Below are 18,486 nucleotides of genomic sequence, written 5' to 3'. Positions count from 1 at the left end.
GCACATTCCCTTTATAAACGATCGCATAAGTATTCGCGAGTGGGTGGTAGTGCAGATCGATTCATTAATCGACGGTTAATTAAAAACGAGGTGTTTAGAATTGGAAGTTCTCGTGTTGTAAGATTGACGCGATACGACATTCTAAAATTAGCAGATCGGCGTTTGTTTTACAAATGGACCGTCAATCCTACGTTATGATTTGTCGTTCAATCAATTGCAAGCTATAGACTCAGTTATAATGAAACAATCGCCAGTAGAAACGTTATTTGCAGTTTCGGCAAGGTGGATTTGTTGCACAGTAGCATTTTTCAATTCACGCTGTCGAATATTTTTTCATAATCCCTAATCTTCTATTGAAGTCGTATCACTAGTTAAACAAAATAGAGCTGACTGGAGTCTACTGGATCGACTGCAAACATATCCGCTATTGACGAAAACATACGGAAATGTCTGAAACGTGCTCACCAGCGAGTCACATATTTCTTTCATCCAAAACAATGACTGGCAGTAAACGAACATTGCAGCGGCAGGGGAGGCCAATTTATGTGATGAGATAGAGCACGAAATTCGGAAAAGAAATCCTGAAAAAATTTTACCCCACAAATGCATCAGTGTCACATTCCTCCTCTTTGTTTTGTCTTTTTGCGAAACAAGAACAAACAGTCACTTTTTCTAGGGTTGTCTGAACTCTCATCACTGCCTCCAGGATGTTGTCTGCTCACTCACTCACTCACTCACTCGCTGTTAAGGGGACTTAAGAATCTCGGATCAGACAGTGATTAATGTGCCATTCATCGCCTGTTTGTACACACTGATTCTGTACATATATCGTGTAATATAAGAGCAGAATTTAACAAACAAGAGTAGCTTTTGACTTAGTAGTTTGTAGGTTACATAAATTACCACATGACGATAACGTTACATTGTTTCAAAATTCACCTGCCAGTAGAGGTAATTCTTTAATGCTACTAAATTTTAACAATCTGAAAGCACAAAATGAAATGTTTTGAGAATTATTATCTTTACAGTTTCAATGTATTTGTGGAGATTCCAATGAAATTTGAAACGGTTTTGGAAATAATTTTCTATTGACACAAAAAAGCAACGTAAGTTAGAATCTGTGGTGTGGTAAACCTATTTCAAATATTCTGAAAATTTTCGATGCCATTAGTTACCAGTAGTCGTCTTGTCCCTGTGAGGACACAACGTTTTTTATTATCCAGCTTCTGATAAGTGGTTTCCCGGCAGCCTTAGTGTTCGTGGAGCAATTCCGGAATAAAATCCTTTCAAAACGATTTGCATCTTCGTAAATGTTGGGACCTACACTGGCACCTCAATTTACGCGCAGAGCCGGGGGTGCGTAAATTAAATTTCCCGTAAATTAAATAAAACATCGCGTTATTTCAAATTTTTCGCGTAAAAAAAGGTTTTTCAAATTTCATTTGATTTTAGTGTACATAACATGAACAATCATACTACGTCCGATGCTTTAGCGCCTGAGGACCCTCTGAGTATGTTCTGAGACTATGTAAATGCCCAAGAGATGTTCCAAGATCCGATAACTACTTGGAGTATTGTCCTTAGGGACAACACTGTGTCACAGCAAGAACTACAACGGCTAATGCCTTTTTTGTTTGTGGTTCGTACTTTTATAACTACACATTGCTTCCATGTCTATTTATAGCTGTTCTAGATAGGTTCCCAGCCGTCCAAGAACTTCAATGAAAACATATCTTAAGATCCACACGATTATTCAGCAGTTTATGTATAGTTTTAAAATGCTGCTCGTAGTCGTAGAGCTACAACTCCAGGTAGTTTTTGGATGGCCTAGAGCAATCACATTTCTTCTATTGATCGCATGTCGCATCACGAATATGGACCGCGAACGATAAGGTCGTTAATGTACTTTGTTACACTGGTAGATCTTAAGGCCTGAACTCCATGTAGTTTTGGATGGCCTAGAGCAATCACAATTGTTTTATTGATCGTATGTGGCATCACGAGTATGAACCGAGAACGATAAGGTCGTTAATGTACTTTATTAAACTGGCAGATCTTAAGGCCTGAAGTTTAGTTTTTGGATGAATCATCGGTTACGTTGGTAGACCTTAAGGCGAGGAGGTTTTGGATGAGCCTACAAAGCTTATGTCAATTTTCTCTGTACTACGAGTACATGCCGCACTCAATAGTCATATAAAAGTGATTATATAAAACATTTGTTTCCAGATAATTCTTGGATTCAAACGATGTTATTTAGATTCTTTGAAACTAAACAATTCTTTAATGTACATTTCACAATATTCAATTCTCTGAAGCATGTTAGATTCTTTTGTATATGTATATAAATTGAGATTTCCTTCATTATACAAAAATCTTTTTTTACGCGAGCATCGCGTAGATTAAATAAAAAATCGCGTTATTTCAAATAAAACGCGTAAATTAAATTCGATTGAATTAAGTTTGCTTAAACTAAGGTTTTAGTGTCGAAAAACGTGCATTTATGACATTTATTACCTTCTTATACCACTCAGCAACAAAATTTTTATTCTGAATCTGTTCACATTGATTCGTTTCACTTTTGAAGTATTATTTTATTCATCTTTGTATTTCTAATCTGTTTTTCGCTGGGTACTGAAAAGTGATAAAACTAAGTTCAAACCACCTTCTCAATCCACCTTGTGGTGTGATAATGCCTTTCTCTTGTCATTCAAATAGTCTCACTATTACATTTTTTTTTCGTTGGGATCACTTCTGACACGAAATTCGGGCTGATTTTCACCACAAATTCAATCGGATTGTTTCGGTTAGTTCAGAAAAGCGTGACTCAAAGCTTAAGTCACATATTTGACAAAATTCTCGAAGCCAAAACTATCAGCAATAACATATTTGAACTGGATCATTACTTTCTGAAAAAAAGTGCGGACATAAAAAAGTGCGTCACGTCGGTTACGTCACTTATACCATTATATCTGCGGAACCAGAAATGATAGCCACTTGATCTTGGAACTTGATTCACATCTCAATAGCGAGCCTAAGTTTGTTAAAATCGGTGCAGCTGAATTGTAGAAAATTCTGCGGAGGAAAATCTAAAGAAGTGCACACACACAGACATTTTCCGATCTCTTTGAGCTGTGTCGAATGGTATATAACACTATTACCTTTCATTAGAGAGAGACAAAATTTGTAGAAATCTCCTAAAAAAAACTGTTTACTGAATAGAAACAGGAAAGTTTACTCGAACGTAATAATCTTCATATCAAATCACCTTGTAGTTGCGGAAATTGCTTTAGCCATTTTAAAGAAAAGTGAGGGAGATCAATTTTGCAGTTTTGAAAACTATTTCCAGTACTTCTGGAACTGTTTTTTATCCTCAAATGCACTGTATTTCAATTTGTATTGCATTTTTCCATTGAAATGTACTTTGCATTTCATTCGTATTTATTCAACTAAAAAAATGTATTGAAAAAGGAAAATTAAAAAAACCTTTGAGATTATGAAAATAATTCATCCGATAATTTGATTTTCAAAATTCACTACTGTTAGATAAAATGCGTGCTGAAAAATGTACTGTTTTTTAAGTTGACGTACTGTATTTTCTTGGACTTTACGTCAAACGTACTGTTTTTCGTGAAAATATATATACGAGTTTGCAATATAGCCTAAAAATTTAAATAGTTTTAAACTTATTTAAAAATATTACTTAGAATCGTCGGATACAATTTTAAGCACTCATCAGCCTGTAACCCCGGAACCGGAGGTCGGATTCAAAATAAATTCAGGAATTTCGCATGGGAACACAAAACCTTTTATTTGAAACTAAGTTTGCAAAAATCGGTCAAGCCGTTTCTGAAAAAAAGTAAGTGGAGTATATGACCATTGCTTCCGAAATCTGGAACCGGGAATCAGTATAGCCAAAATCGGTTTGTTTGGCCATCTACTGACAATCACTACCGATTGGAATAGTTTTTAACTCAGTTTTGATTTTTTAACGTTTTCTGCTTCACCGCTTTAAGTGACAATATTTCACACTAACCTTCACTCATCGCCTAGTACTTTAAAAAACCGGAAGTCGGATCTGATTAAAAGTTTTTACGGGATTCTAAAACCATTCATTTGAATCTAAGATGGTGATGTTGAAAATCGGTCCAGACATCTTCGAGAACGTTAGTGACAATATTTTCAATTTTTTTCAATGTGTAAAACCCAGTAACCGGAGATCGGATCCAATTCAGGAACTTTTCTTGAGGCAAGAGGGCCCTTCGTTTGAAGTTTTGAAGTTGGCAAAAGTCGGTCACGCACACATACACACACATACTATTGCCGATCTCGACGACCTGATTCGAATGGTATATGACACTCGACCCACGGTTCAAAAGCCGGTTTACCCTGTGTTAGTAAAACCTTTCTTCATGAGCATTAATACATTTTCTATTAATCATTGTTCATTTTATGAAAAAAATGGAACGGATAGAGAAAAATCTAATTCGTCGTTTACGTCACTTATATGATTATTTTCGGAACCAGAAGTGACAGCCGTTTGATCTTTGAATTTGATCCACAGCTTCAAACAAGCCTAAGTTTGTAGATATCAATTTTTTATCTCCGAAAAAATTGTGCGTCTCTTATCCTACTATATCTCTGAAAGCAGAAGTGACATTCGATATATTTTTTATATCGTTTATTTATACCCGGTTTTAACCAAGTTGCGGTCGTTCGCCGGGGCAATCTTATAACTTGATTCACAACCTTTGACTAGCTTTTAAACGAGCATAAGATTGTAAAAATCTGTTTAGCCATCTCCGATAAAATAAAGCACTGTAAAATGCGTTTAGTCGGTTACGTCACTTCTATCATTATCATTATTATTCGAGCTTCGAAGTTGATACACAACCCAAGAGCAACTTTCAAACGATCCTAAGCTTGCTATAATCGGTCTAGCCATCTCCGAGAAAGTTAAAAATCGGTTCAGCCATCTCCGAGATTCTTTTACACACATACACACAAAAATACAGACATTTTTCAATCTTGTCAAGCTGAGTCGAATGATATGTAACACTAGTGGTCTTCGGAGCTCCGATCAAAAGTCATTTTTTTCAGCAATTGTATATCTTTTTTATAGGGAAAGATAAAACGGCTCATCACAACTGAAATGAAATAAATTATTCAAGCTCAATTAGGATCGGAAGCCATTCCTATTTAACAATGTTGAAAATAAATATAGGACGATGTAAGTTCATTTCTCTATCCCTGTTTAGACGAACGTATAATTTTCAGGAAACCACTTTCTTCCTCTAGTGATTGGTTAGGGACCATTCATAAACCCCGTAGACTCTCAGGGGGGGGGGGGGGGGGGGGGAAGGGGGAGTCTCACAAAAGTCTATGTTTGTCTAAGAAGGGATATAGATTCGAAAAAAGGTAAATGTATAGAATTGCGGAAGTACAAATTTGCGAAAAATACACCTCTCAGGTTGAACTCGAGCATGCAAACTATCTCTTCTCCGTAAAATTCTTTATTTGATCCACTTTATGAAGGAGGTGTATTGCGGGTGCGTCTGATTTCAGACAACCTGTGAAGCATCGTCAAATTAAAATGTAGGGAAGAGGTTGCGATTAATGTGCACCTAAACTGTTTGAAGTATTACTAATAAAATATTACTATTTCCAAGATCGCAAAACTCGTCTACGGAACCCTACAATTTTTGAATCAATTTTTCATATTATTATTGTATCAATTTTTCATATGAACGGTGACGAGAAATACTTTGTTACCAAATTAGGAAGATTAGGTTTTGCTTTTCACTCTAGGAAAATAAAACAATTGCAGGAAAAACCTTCTTGTGATTCTGAGAAATGGCTTTGCCGACTTCAACAAGCTTTAACTTAGGCTCATTTGACAGCTTCTGTTCGATTATTGATCAAGTTCAAAGACCATTTTGCGGTCTGGTCTTCTGGTTCCGAGCATACGATTGTATAACTGACATAACCAACAAACGTTACGTCCGAGACGTCAGTTTAGATAACGATTTCAACCAGCTTAGACTCTTTTGGAAGCTACTGTTGTATCATTAATCAGATTTCAGGTTCAAATGGCTACCCTTACGGTTCCGGAGATGTAATGGTATAAGTGACGTAACCGACAAATCATTTTTTTCTATCCGCACAATGTTTTCAGATAGTGACCAATGATTAAGGAGTGTATCGAAAATAAGCTATCCACATACATTTGTGTTGTACGCATGTATTTGTGATGGTTTTTTATGCTCAGATCATAGCATGCTGTGCGTTTGGCTGTCAGCTTTCGTTTGTTTGTGCGGTTGAAATTCTGCGTATTGAAAAGGAAGGAAAATGTCGCGTATTGAAAAGGAAGTGAAAATTAAGGATTTGGACACATGACTAAGTGAGAAGGGTATTACTATGCGAAAATTGGCGAAGTGGTTTGGAATTTATTATGCCAGTGTTAAAACCTCCATTAATAAGTTTGGGGAACACTATTCTTTGGATGAGCTACCAGGAAGAGGCAGAAAACCCTGTTCTTCCAACTCGAAACTGGACCAGAAAGTGGTATCTCTAATCATGAAGAACAAATTAATGTCAATACGTGATTTGGCCAAAAAAGCAGGAACGAGTGTCGGAATGATCCAGCGTATCAAGAGGCGAAATCACCTGAAGACCTACAAGAAGCAGAAAATCTCGAAACAAAGTGTAGAACAGAAGAAGCGAGCTGCAACAAGGGCCCGGAAATTTACTCGCGTCTTTTGCAGTGTCCGGATGCATGCGTTTTGATGGACGACGAGACTTATGTGAAGGAGGACTGAAAAACTCTTCCAGGTCCACAAAACTTTACTGTCGTCGTTGGGGAGGATGTGACCGATGTGGACAGGTCGATTCAAGTGGAGAAATTCGGTCGAAAGGTACTGGTATGGCAAGCAATATGTTGCTGTGGTTTGAAGTCAACCATTTTTTTTACACTACCGGAACTATAAATGCAGAAATCTATCGATATGAGTGTCTCCAGAAGAGATTGCTGCCTTCATATAAGAAGCATAAAACACCTTCACTGTTTGGGATGGATTTAGCTTTTGCTCACTATGCCAAAACCACTTTCAATTGGCTTGCGGAAAAGGGTATATATTTCGTTGAGAAAAATAACAATCCACCAAATTGCCCTCAGCTTCGACCCATCGAACGTTACTGGGAAATCATGAAGAGGGTCTTCAAAAAGAGTGGTAAGCAGCTGGGAACATGCAGGAGTTCAAAAAAAATTTGGGCTCACACGGCCAAAAAATGCGATGCAACACTTGTCCGGAACTAGATAAAGAGCATTCGAGCAAAAGTTCAAAAATTCGTGAAGGAATAACTTAAATTTCATCCAATTCTCATTATGCTCAAGTTTAACCTCGTACAATAAAGGATCAATTTTTAATTTGAATAAAACATCGTTTTTTTTATCATAATTTGAAAGAAAAACTTGTTGATAGCTTATTTTCGAGACACTCCTTAAGATCAAAGGTATTATTGCTGATACATTTGGTTAAAGTAATTTTGCCGAATATGTAGCGTAAGCGCTGAAGCATGCTTTTCAAACTAGCCGACACTTGGGTGCTTGGGTCAGCGAAGAAAAGAAAAACACTCTTTATTTGTAAAGGATTGAGTAGGGATAATTTCGAATAATTTTATGACTTTCTCACACAGCTCAATTTTCTCATAAATTGCGCAGTTATTCGAGTGCAAGACGTTAAAATTAAGAGATTTTGCGAAAAGTACTACGAAAAATTTGAAGATCAAAATTCCCAATCATCCCCACATGACAAATGCTGGAATTACGTGCTATGTTAAAGAGAGGCGTAGTCACATCAAAAGTGCTACTGTGATTATTTGATTCGAATCTAAAAGTTCTATTGTGTTGAATGAGTTTCAGTGAAACTCAATGTTTTCAAATAAAATCTTTCGGATCTTCAATCATGTTACCCTTTTCTGAAATATTATTTTTCTTTGCAATCCGACAACCACGCTCATTAACCGAATGTGTCACTTCCCTCAGTACTTACTTCAAATTATAAAAATATTTTCCTTCAGGTCAATGAGACGTAACGGTTTCATCCCAATCCTACCGTCGGCGTCATTTTTCGTTCGTTTATCCATTCCCAGTTCTCATCCTGTGTGGTGCAATTGTCTGCAATACGTCCCAGGGGGCTTCATTTGCAATTGAAGCGGAACAGTTCCTCTAGTTTATTTTTCAAAACGTGTGGATATAGCGTAGTTGATTCATGCGCCACCGACCTTGAATCGACATCCAATTCAAGAATTGGGTTATATCGTGTCATAAGATTCAATTTTTATAATCGGAAACCGATAGATTTCATTTCCTCTTAGATTTAAAGCAGTTTTCAACCCGGTGAAACAGTGACCTTCAGTAGAAAAATGTTTTGTATGCGCTTTGATGTTCACGTGTGAGCTTTAATTAACGAATGCCGAATAAGCCCGGGGCATGCAACCCGCAATGGCTAGAACAATGCATGTGGAATAATAACAATGCGCTTCCCCTTAAGTAAAATGAAAAACCGTCAGCGTCTAGCAAGCAACATGAATCTAAATAAGGTTTCATCATTGCACACAAACGTACAAACACACTAATAAACTCTTCCGTTGAACGTAGAACAAGAGGCAAAATAAACAGCATGACAATTTCTGCTTTCTGATACTAATTTTTTTCTCGCACCAAACCGCTGCTAGCAATCAAAAACTCACTAGGAAACAACTTGTTTACATCGCTTTCTTTTCTATGGAACCTAGCCGACGGCCACGGAATACCGGCTTTATAAAGGACAGTATTGCGCTCGGTGGTGATTGCCTGTACATATGCATATTCATGAATTATTGATTTGATCCACCACACTGTGCCCGACAGTGGAAATCTGTGAGAATGATGTCCTCTTGCCTGGGGTTGGCGAGGGGAAAAAACTATTTGATACAGAAAGAACTCGTTTAAAAAAAGCTGTTAACATACTTTCTTTCTAACCGCTCACTAGGTGCTAGGCACTAGACAGGAATAAATTCTGGTTGCATAATAACCCACTACTGACGGTAGTAGCATATTTGAAAGAAACTGATTTATGCTAGAGCCAAACCCACCGACCCTACTTCTCACCTTCGCTTATACTCACCTGATATTCATTGAAGTTGCTGCTACGATAGACATCGCTGCCGTCACCGTTCTCGAACAGCCGGTCCACGCTGGAAGTCATCAGCTTACCGCTCGTCGGTTTGATTCCGGTCAAGTGAAAACTAGCGAAACTTGAACGGGACATGGGAAATGACTCGGTGGATGCCTTAGGATCTACAACAGAGAAGAAAAATGACACCAGTTTTCAGAGTCCTACTGACCTATAGCAGGTCACCGATTTCGGTCATCGTCGTCGTCCGGCAGACCAACGGCGGCATACTCACTCAGGCAGGTGGAAACGGCATCCAGGGAAGGTAGCAACGAGCGCGTCATGATGTCCGCTGCACTACGGGGCCGCGTGAATGGCATCACAGAGTGGGGGAACGTCTTCGGTTTGATTGGGGTGATGAGCATGTGTTCAGTCCATGAGGTCTCCAGAGAGGGTTTTTCCAGTCTTTCCACGTCTACGTTCAGGGTCTTCTGTTCGAACGGGACCGAAAACGTTTCGGCAGGGATGCTCTGCAGCCAGCTGAGCAAGGACAAGTCGGAATCGGTGAAACCTGGAGACGAGATATTGAGGAAAGAAACGGTTGGTATTAAATAGTTGAATGTTGACGCTTTGGATATAACTGTTTATGTTTGTGCTTTCATAATCCTAGGATTCAGACAGTTTTAATAATGTTCAGTCACTTCTATGGACGCAATATCTTTTGTAGGCTATTAGTAAGACCCGAATTCGAACGAGAGGTGTTTTTGAATAACCGTAATTATGCAAACCCATTTCAAATGAGCGACTGAATTGCATTCAGTTTCTGAAATGCGGAATCAGCTCCACGAGATTTCGTTTCATTCTAATCTGCTCAGTGGTCTCTTTTTGCAATTAATTCTATAATTTAAAGCAACACTCATGCCCTCGGTATCTTGGAGCTAAGACAGTGTGCCTTTTTAAATATACCGTTACATGAAAACCGTGATTAATCCACCTAGCAGTTATATGATATTTTTTAATCGATCCAATTGTGACTAAAAAGACTCGTCATCGATTGCTTTATTGAAACAAGTTGGACAAAATATTTATTGAAATAATCAGGACAATATACTTTTTTTTCGAATATATTTGAGTGATATAAAACTTTCGTTTTTTTCGGTGGTTGTAGTTGAAGACAGTTACAATCGATTTAGTTATAAAAATGTATCGGTTATCACTTTGAAATCAAAGAAAATGCAGAATTTCCTATATAAGGTTGAACACGTCACAGTCGAACAATTGTGTTGCCAAAAAGAACCCGTGCTAAAAGCCAATCGAGCCTCACAAGCTGTAGAGTACTATATTCAATCTTTCAATTTTTTCCTTTTGATTTTGTTTCTATAGCAACTAAATCTAATGAGACAATAACATGAGGAACGATTGCTTATTAACTCGTTATATCCATAATAAGTTCTGACATAGGGAATCCGAAGAATAAAATAGTATCGAGGTCGACGACATCTAGTGTCTAATTGTAACAATTGCAATAACTCGGAGCAATCGATTCGCGACACTGAAGTAGGTCTGCCACAAAACTAGCCTTACAAACATCGCGACGGACAGATAATAAACCTAGACCAATCAGTTTGCAGCGCACAGTGGTTCAAAAGCGAAATTTCACGCTCTTAATTGATAATTCATAGAATCGTGGTTTTTGAGGTACAGTATCTTCAGAAAAGTTGCTCAGAATGATAGACGCCATCTTTTGGAAAATTTTATTTATGTGATTAATCCCCCTAAAAGTGAGATAAACATTTTATTCTAGCTCAGGGTCAACATAGAGGCTATGTTACTTCGACAAAGTTGTGCAGAAAATTATTTCAAACAAGTTTGCTGAAGGTACTATTCCCGTAACTTGAGTGTAATTCAAGATATAATGTATTTTCTGAAAAGGGTGTATACAAACCAGTTTTTGTAAGAAAACATATATATTTTCAATTTATATGAGTTTTTCAAGTTATACAAAGTTTTTCATCTTTAAAAACTACACAACTTTCTCGAACATACTATGCAGCTATCATTTCAGTTTAATGAAATAGAGCAATTTTTCATGTTTTTTTCAATAAAATTCGAACTTGTCTATTATCAAAAGGCGCAGGAAGGTGCAGATGAGACTACTTACATATTAAACTACTTCAAAAGAGCTTTCATACCGTGGTTGAATTACTCGTCTGCGATCGTCTGCAGGCGAGATATGTTCTTTTCAAATATCTTTGTCCTTGACATTTTCAATGATAAGGTTCATTGTATTTCAGGTCAGATTTCAGTATATATTCGTTACCATGGAAACTCTCACAATAAAAGGTTTTTATAAAATTAGAAAAGTTTAGTAATAATTACAGACGATTTTTTGAAAGTAAGTTTTTTAAAAGTGAGATAAGAAGCCACGACTTTGAAAAAAGGCGATTATCATGTAGAATTACGTTATTTTTTGGTAAATTTTTCTATAGAAAAGTTCTGCGGATAAATATCCCCTATTCATCAATCAAAGTAGAGATCGATAAACGCTTGCTATATTGTACTGTTCATAATGATTAAGAAGTTTCTTTTATACAGATGTCGGGAGTATTATACACGCGAGCAATCCAGATCACTTACGAATCGGGATCCCATGAATTGGTAATTAGTTTCATCGGATCCTTTGGTTACAAATATTCGTGAATGGCCAAAACAGTCCAAGAAGAATTTGTCGAACGATGCTAAGAGTCTTTTAGCTGGTTAAGAACATTGTCAGCTATCATAAAATAAATACAAATAACTAAAAAATGAGTTTTAATCATACTTTTCTCTACCAAAAGATGACATAACTTAATTCGATTTGATGATGACTTTTTTAAGGGCCGTGACAAAATAGTTACTAAACTATTCAATTTATAGACTTCAATATGCACAAAAAAAATAATATTTTGTAGCGAGCACCATAGTAATGAACATGTACTGAAATCTGATCTGAAATACAATGAACCTTATCATTGATATTATTGAAAATGTTTGAAAATATTTATCATTGATACTATTGAAAATATTTGATATTTGAGGAGAATATATTTCGCCTGCAGACGATCGCAGACGAGTAATTTAACCACGGTATGAAAGCTCTTTTGAAGTAGTTTAATATGTAAGTAGTCTCATCTGCACCTTCCTGCGCCTTTTGATAATAGACAAGTTCGAATTTTATTGAAAAAAAAAATAAAAAATTGCTTTATTTCATTAAACTGAAATGATAGCAGCATAGTGTGTTCGAGAAAGTTGTGTAGTTTTTAAAGATGTAAAACTTTGTATAACATGAAAAACTCATATAAATTGAAAATATATATGTTTTCTTACAAAACTGGTTTGTAGACACCCTTTTCAGAAAATACATTATATCTTGAATTACACTCAAGTTACGGGAATAGTACCTCCAGCAAACTTGTTTGAAATAACTTTCTGCGCAACTTTGTCGAAGTAACTTAGCCTCTATGTTGGCCCTGAGCTAGAATAAAATGTTTATCTCACTTTTAGGGGGATTAATCACACAAATAAAATTTTCCAAAAGATGGCGTCTATCATTCTGAGCAACTTTTCTGAAGATACTGTACCTCAAAAACCACGATTCTATGAATTATCAATTAAGAGCGTGAAATTGCACTTTTGAACCACTGTGCAGCGGTAAGTTTAAAGGATATCGTTTTGGTAATATTCCAGAGAATGAGCGAACTAAAGCGCAATACAGAGCTTACAAGTAATTAACATCAGAGAATTTTTTAGTAACACGAAAAACAAATACTAATAGCTTAAAGGCTTCGGAGATAGTGAACTCCATGTGCTCCTTTAAATTTAACTTGGAATCCAGAAGAACACACAGATCCTTAAAGAACGATTTTGAAATATTATAGTCGAACTTGAATACAGACTTTTTGCGACTAAAAGAGATGACGGAGCATTTAAAGTCATCGGTGAACCACAGTTTCATACATTTGATCGAAGAATTTAGATCGTTGAGATACAATAAAAATATAAACAGTCTAAGGTGACATCCTTGAGGAACTCCAGAGGTAACAGCAAATGGTGAGGTTGTACAGTGTCTTATTTTCACTATCATTTCACGAGCAGTTCGATCATCTTTCGATTTCCACATTAGGACGGGGAAACACAATCACATATATCGCAAAGTTTTTGTAATTCCTGGTAACAGCTCTGCTGAAATAGCAATTTGTACACCTTAAGTAGTATAAAATCGAAATTTTGTCCACTGAAGAAAACATTTGTTAGAACCGCCTTCTCGGAAAATTTTGGTTTTATCAAGGTGAAAATTGATCAGTTCGGTGAGCTCGACCAATTATTAATTTTTTGGGGTTTCATATAACTCACAAGCTTTAAAAATTTGAAAAGAACTTTTTTTTCGACTAATCGATTCACAAATGTGAAATGATGTTTCTTGAAATTCGAGCGCAATCCGCGTCATCGCGTTTGCATACGAAATTGGACAAAAAGGGATCGACTAAAATGTGAAGCACACCGACCGTGAACAGTCAGATCAAATAACAAGTTCTTTTCTACCGAGAAGTCTTCTGAGTTGTGTATCATCACATCCACAGTAGTTCAGTTTGCAGAACGAATACCCAGAAAGGTTCGATTTGTAACTATTTCTGAGAGCATGTGACGTCAGTTTTTGGACTTCATTTTTTTTTTCATTTTATCAGTCATAATTTCATATTTTCGTTGGATAATAGAGAAAGGTTTTTCCTTAGGGGTGTTTTCTTGTGACGTATGTGGACAACACCGTGAATTTTTTTTCAGGTGCTCGCCCATAAGTAACTTTTCGAGTCATTTTTGGTTTTATTTGTGTAAGAGACAAAAACAAAAACATTTGAAATCAAACAGTTTATTTGCGACCCACAAGGTTTCACAGAGAAAATAAAGACAAAAATTAAGTTTTAGGGATAAAGAAGTGAATGATTGAGTGTATTACTTTTGTTAGTATTTGGTTCTATGATTGTCAGGAAAACTCGCAAGTCCTCCCACTCGATACTAATTAAGCGTATCTGTATTTTGGTCCTGATCACTGGATCTGGCTATCGAACAAGGTTTCTGGATCACAATACTGAATCTGAACCGGGATTCTTTATCCGGGTATGGCTGAACTTGAAGTAGAATTCAGTATTTAGATTCGGAACATGGATCTGGATTCTAGACCTGGACCGAGATTGTGAACCTGAACTCCTGACAGAGACCTTAACCTAGACTCTGAACCTGAACCTGAATTCGAAACATGGGCTTGGACTTGGATTCTGGACCAGAATTCTGTTTTCCGAACTTTCGACAGAGTTTCTGAAACTCTACTTTGAACCTAGACTGTGAACGAGTTCTGTGCCTGGATCAGTATTTTGCCATTGGACTGTGAATTTGGACTGGATTCTGGGCCTTAGTTTTCTAGGATCCCTCAATTCAAAACTTGAACCTTTCTTATTGACAGAGAATTCAAATCTCAATCAGATTTCTGAATCATTCATCATGGACCAGGATTCTGGAACGAGATGCTGCTCAACTCTTGACCTATGGATACGAATTCTGAACTTAGACCCAGACTCTGGACCATAATTCTTGACAAAGTTTCTACTTGAACCTGGATTCTGGATCTGGATTTTGGAAAATAATTCTCAACCTAGACTTAGACTTTGGTTTTAGACCAGAATCCTGATCCCGGATTTGGACCGGAGCTCCTAACAGAGTTTTGGAACCTGAAACTAAATCCTGAACCTTGACACTTCTCCTGAATTCTGGACCTAATTTCAGAACGTGGACATGGATTTCTGAGCGGAAATCGGGTTCGGAATTCTGGGCCTGAATTTCGTAGCTGAGTTCTAAACTTGAACATAGATTTCCGTGACCTGAATTCTGAACTTGGACCTGAACTTCAGTTTTGGACATGAATTCTTATTCCAGACCCAGATTCTGGATCTGAGTTCCTGAAGAAATATTGGATCTGAACCTAAATTCTGATCCGGGAAGCAGGGTTTGTTGACCTTAATTCTGTATTTGTTCAAGATTTTGGACTAGAATTAAGAAAATTCATCAGAGATCCGAGGTACACCCCTGACTCATTAATGTGAATCTGGACCTAGTGGGCTGTAGCATAAATCAAATAAACATAGATTTCCCAGTGTAATAGTAATGTAGTTGAGCAACCCGTGACACCAAAAGCACCGTCTGGTGGAGAATGGGTGCGTAAATGCTCCTAAAAGGCATGCAAAAAGTTGCCTGCGCATTTAACACAACCACAGTAGCTAATGGAAAAAGTACACCCGTTTGTCACTAGAGGTGCTGTTAGTGTCACCGTACAGTGAGAAATCTATGTTTATTTGATTTATGGCTGTAGGGACCACTCTGGGAATCACTGTTCCATATACTATATTCTATATACTATCCTGGAATCAATAGTACGAAAGAAGGAAAAATACAAAAAAAACTTTTCTTTGAAACGTTTTAGAAAAAAATTTATGTTCCCACTATGAAGAATTTTGACTATTTTGGTATAATACTATTCCAGAATGCTATTTGCACTCATCATCAGTGTATCAATTTAGAAGTCTGTAAGTAAAGTCAAACCCCAAACATTTTTTCAGAATCTAGCCGAACATTGGTAAGAGATCATATTGTCGAAAAGTGATGAGATAATATTTAAAAAAAAATGATTGTTGAATGAAGACATAATTTAGAAAAATAGAGTAATCAGATGTGAAACGTTGAAAAAATCAGATAACTCAAGGAAAAAAGAACCTCCTGCAATTGTAGCCGTTTAGGAGATGGAAGCAGGAGCCCAGTGGATCTATTCTTGGTTAAGTTTTTTTCCGACGGATTTCCCATGTCATCTAGGCTGGTCCTGTCCAGAGAAAGACAATAGGTACAATCAATTCGAGGGTAAATGTGACAGATATTGTCAAGAAGCTGTAATTTTTGACATACAAGTTTGTATAACTCGGAAAGTAATCATCAGATCCAAAAACAAAAACAATAGCACTGATACTTCTTGGAAGTCCTTCCATTTACAACTAGTTTGATGAAAATCGGTCCAGCCTTCTCTCTCGCTTCTTAATTTTGCACACACAGATATTTGCTCTATTCGTCTTTCAAAGTTCTGAACTCTGTACCTATGTTTTGTATTTATATAAAAAGGATAAAAAGGCAAAAATGGCTTCCGATAAACAATGCTCCATATCTAGAAATTTTTTTCAAGAGTTCATGTCTTCTTGTAATATAATGATCTACAACTTCTCCAAAGAAATGAATACTCTATCACGCAGTATAGGCGACTTCTAGCCTTCACCTCACTTCTAAGGATTACTGACAATTTTAATTATATCAAGAGAAGGGGACAATTCCAATCAAAAATTCTGTTGAAGTCATTTAGGATCCAAAATCAACCTCTGAAGCGCAAACAAGAAAAGCGGTTTTGGTGTAATTGAACCACTGTGCACTGGAATAGGGGAAAAAGTCGACTACACAAAAATATCAATATCTCCGTTAAAAAGGGACGGATTTTACCAAATCCATGCTTTGTTGGATAGCTATTGTCGTGTGGAATTTAAGTCTTAAAACATATTTTGTTTACAAAGCCCATTGTAACAGCTATTGTCAAAAAACAAAAACAATAGCGTTGATACTTCTTGGAAGACCGTTTATTTGCAACCAGTTTGATCGATCCAGCCGTCTCTAAAAAACACGCCTCCTCATTTTGCACGAACACACTCATATTTACTCAGTTCCTCGAGCTGAATCGATTGGTATATGACACTCGACCCTAAGGGCCTCGGAAAAGTTTTTCAAAGTTTGAACGAATGCCCTTCTCATATAGAAAGGCTACGCAATCACAGTGAAAACCGACTTCTGACCGGAGGCTCGGACAGCCGAGTGTCATATACCATTCGACTCAGTTCGTCGAGATCACAAAATGTCTGTGTGTATGTGACAAATAAGTTTACTCATTTTACTCAGAGATGGCTTAACTGACTTTCACAAAAAGCCTTATTGTCATATAGCTTACTATTGAATTTCATTTGGATCCGACTTTCGGTTCCGGAATCACAAGGTAATGTGTGCAAATCTGTGAGTATTTTTTCTGAAGCGATGGCGAAACGAGATGATTTTTTTCATCGAACTTACTGGTAAATTTATCTAGTATGCAGGATCTAATAGTAGACTATTAGTCTCCGCGTTTCGCTTCCAAAGGCACCGATAATAGTGAAGAAAAGCTCCAAAAAACGAAACTCACTTCGATTACTCAGCAACGGTTCAACCTATTTTCACAATTCAAGATTCAAAATAAAGCTCTCATTGTTTTGAAAGACACTGTGCAATTTCATCCAGATTCGACTTTCGGTTCCGAAATTATATGGCGATGAGCGTTAAATCTTTTGAACCACCATACAAAATGACGATGCAAAACCACTACGTGCTGGTAAGGAAGAAGTGAACACAACCGCCTTTGCGAACGGCTTTGTTCAATTTCGTGTAGCGTGCAGGGTTGTCACATTTAAATCTATGTTTTTCTGAAGATAAATCCGTAAATCTGTATCGGCGGACCAACATTATGAATTGAGTATGAAGAAGTTATTTAATCGAATCTGGAAATGACAGCTACTTTTTGTTTAGAGGTATCGTATTGTAATGTAATCGGCAATCATTTCTTTTTACTATTCTGCATTATGACCAAGACCACCATCTTTCCATCTTATGAGAAGAAATTTTCGAGAACATAAAGAATTACGCTAAAATAATTGCAAGAAAAGTTAATAAAGATAAACCGTCATTATCAGACGGATTCTTTTGGAGTGTTTACCATCCATGATATTCTCTTCTATTCAATTTGTACCCACTTGTTAGTATTATCACAAAATCATGATAACGATTCTATAATCTATAAAAGTATACTTTTTGCCTCTCTCATATACAAAGTTTATGCAATCACTTGAAAAACTGACCAGTGAAACTAGGCAAACAACTAACTAAAGCGCTATTATTTTGACAGAATGTTATTTTTGTATTTTTGAAGGTTGATGCCATACTATGTATACATATTGCTAGCGACATCTAACGATCAAATCGGTAAATTTAAAATAATACCCGGGATAAATACTACATTGGTGTGACTTGAAATAGTGAAAAGTGAAATTAATACATCCAAATCGTAGCATATTTCTTTTGAGTACTCATATTGAAACTTAAAAGACGACTTTGATAAAATCATTAGATTCAATATCATAGAAGTGGGAAGTTCAAAAAATCCGTTTGCGTCCATAGTGTTTTCGTTATT

The 18,486-nt window shown here is 36.7% G+C and overlaps 1 protein-coding gene across 3 annotated transcripts in view; it reads right to left on the bottom strand.

Moving 5' to 3' along the window:
• Window positions 1-18,486, bottom strand: part of LOC131437852 (WD repeat-containing protein 47) — a 228,282-nt gene that overhangs the window by 153,601 nt on the left and 56,195 nt on the right. For all 3 annotated transcript variants that reach the window (XM_058607471.1, XM_058607472.1, XM_058607473.1), the window contains exons 3-4: window positions 9,448-9,723; window positions 9,165-9,337 (exon numbers count right to left, since the gene is read on the bottom strand). In XM_058607471.1, the coding sequence (XP_058463454.1) occupies window positions 9,165-9,337; window positions 9,448-9,723 (449 nt within the window). The remainder of the gene's footprint in view (window positions 1-9,164; window positions 9,338-9,447; window positions 9,724-18,486) is intronic.

The sequence above is a fragment of the Malaya genurostris genome, chromosome 3 (genome assembly GCF_030247185.1).
Source record: "Malaya genurostris strain Urasoe2022 chromosome 3, Malgen_1.1, whole genome shotgun sequence".
Classification (NCBI taxonomy): Eukaryota; Metazoa; Arthropoda; class Insecta; order Diptera; family Culicidae; genus Malaya; species Malaya genurostris.
The sequence above is the reverse complement of the archived record's forward strand: the minus strand, read 5'-3'. Positions and strand labels throughout refer to the sequence as shown.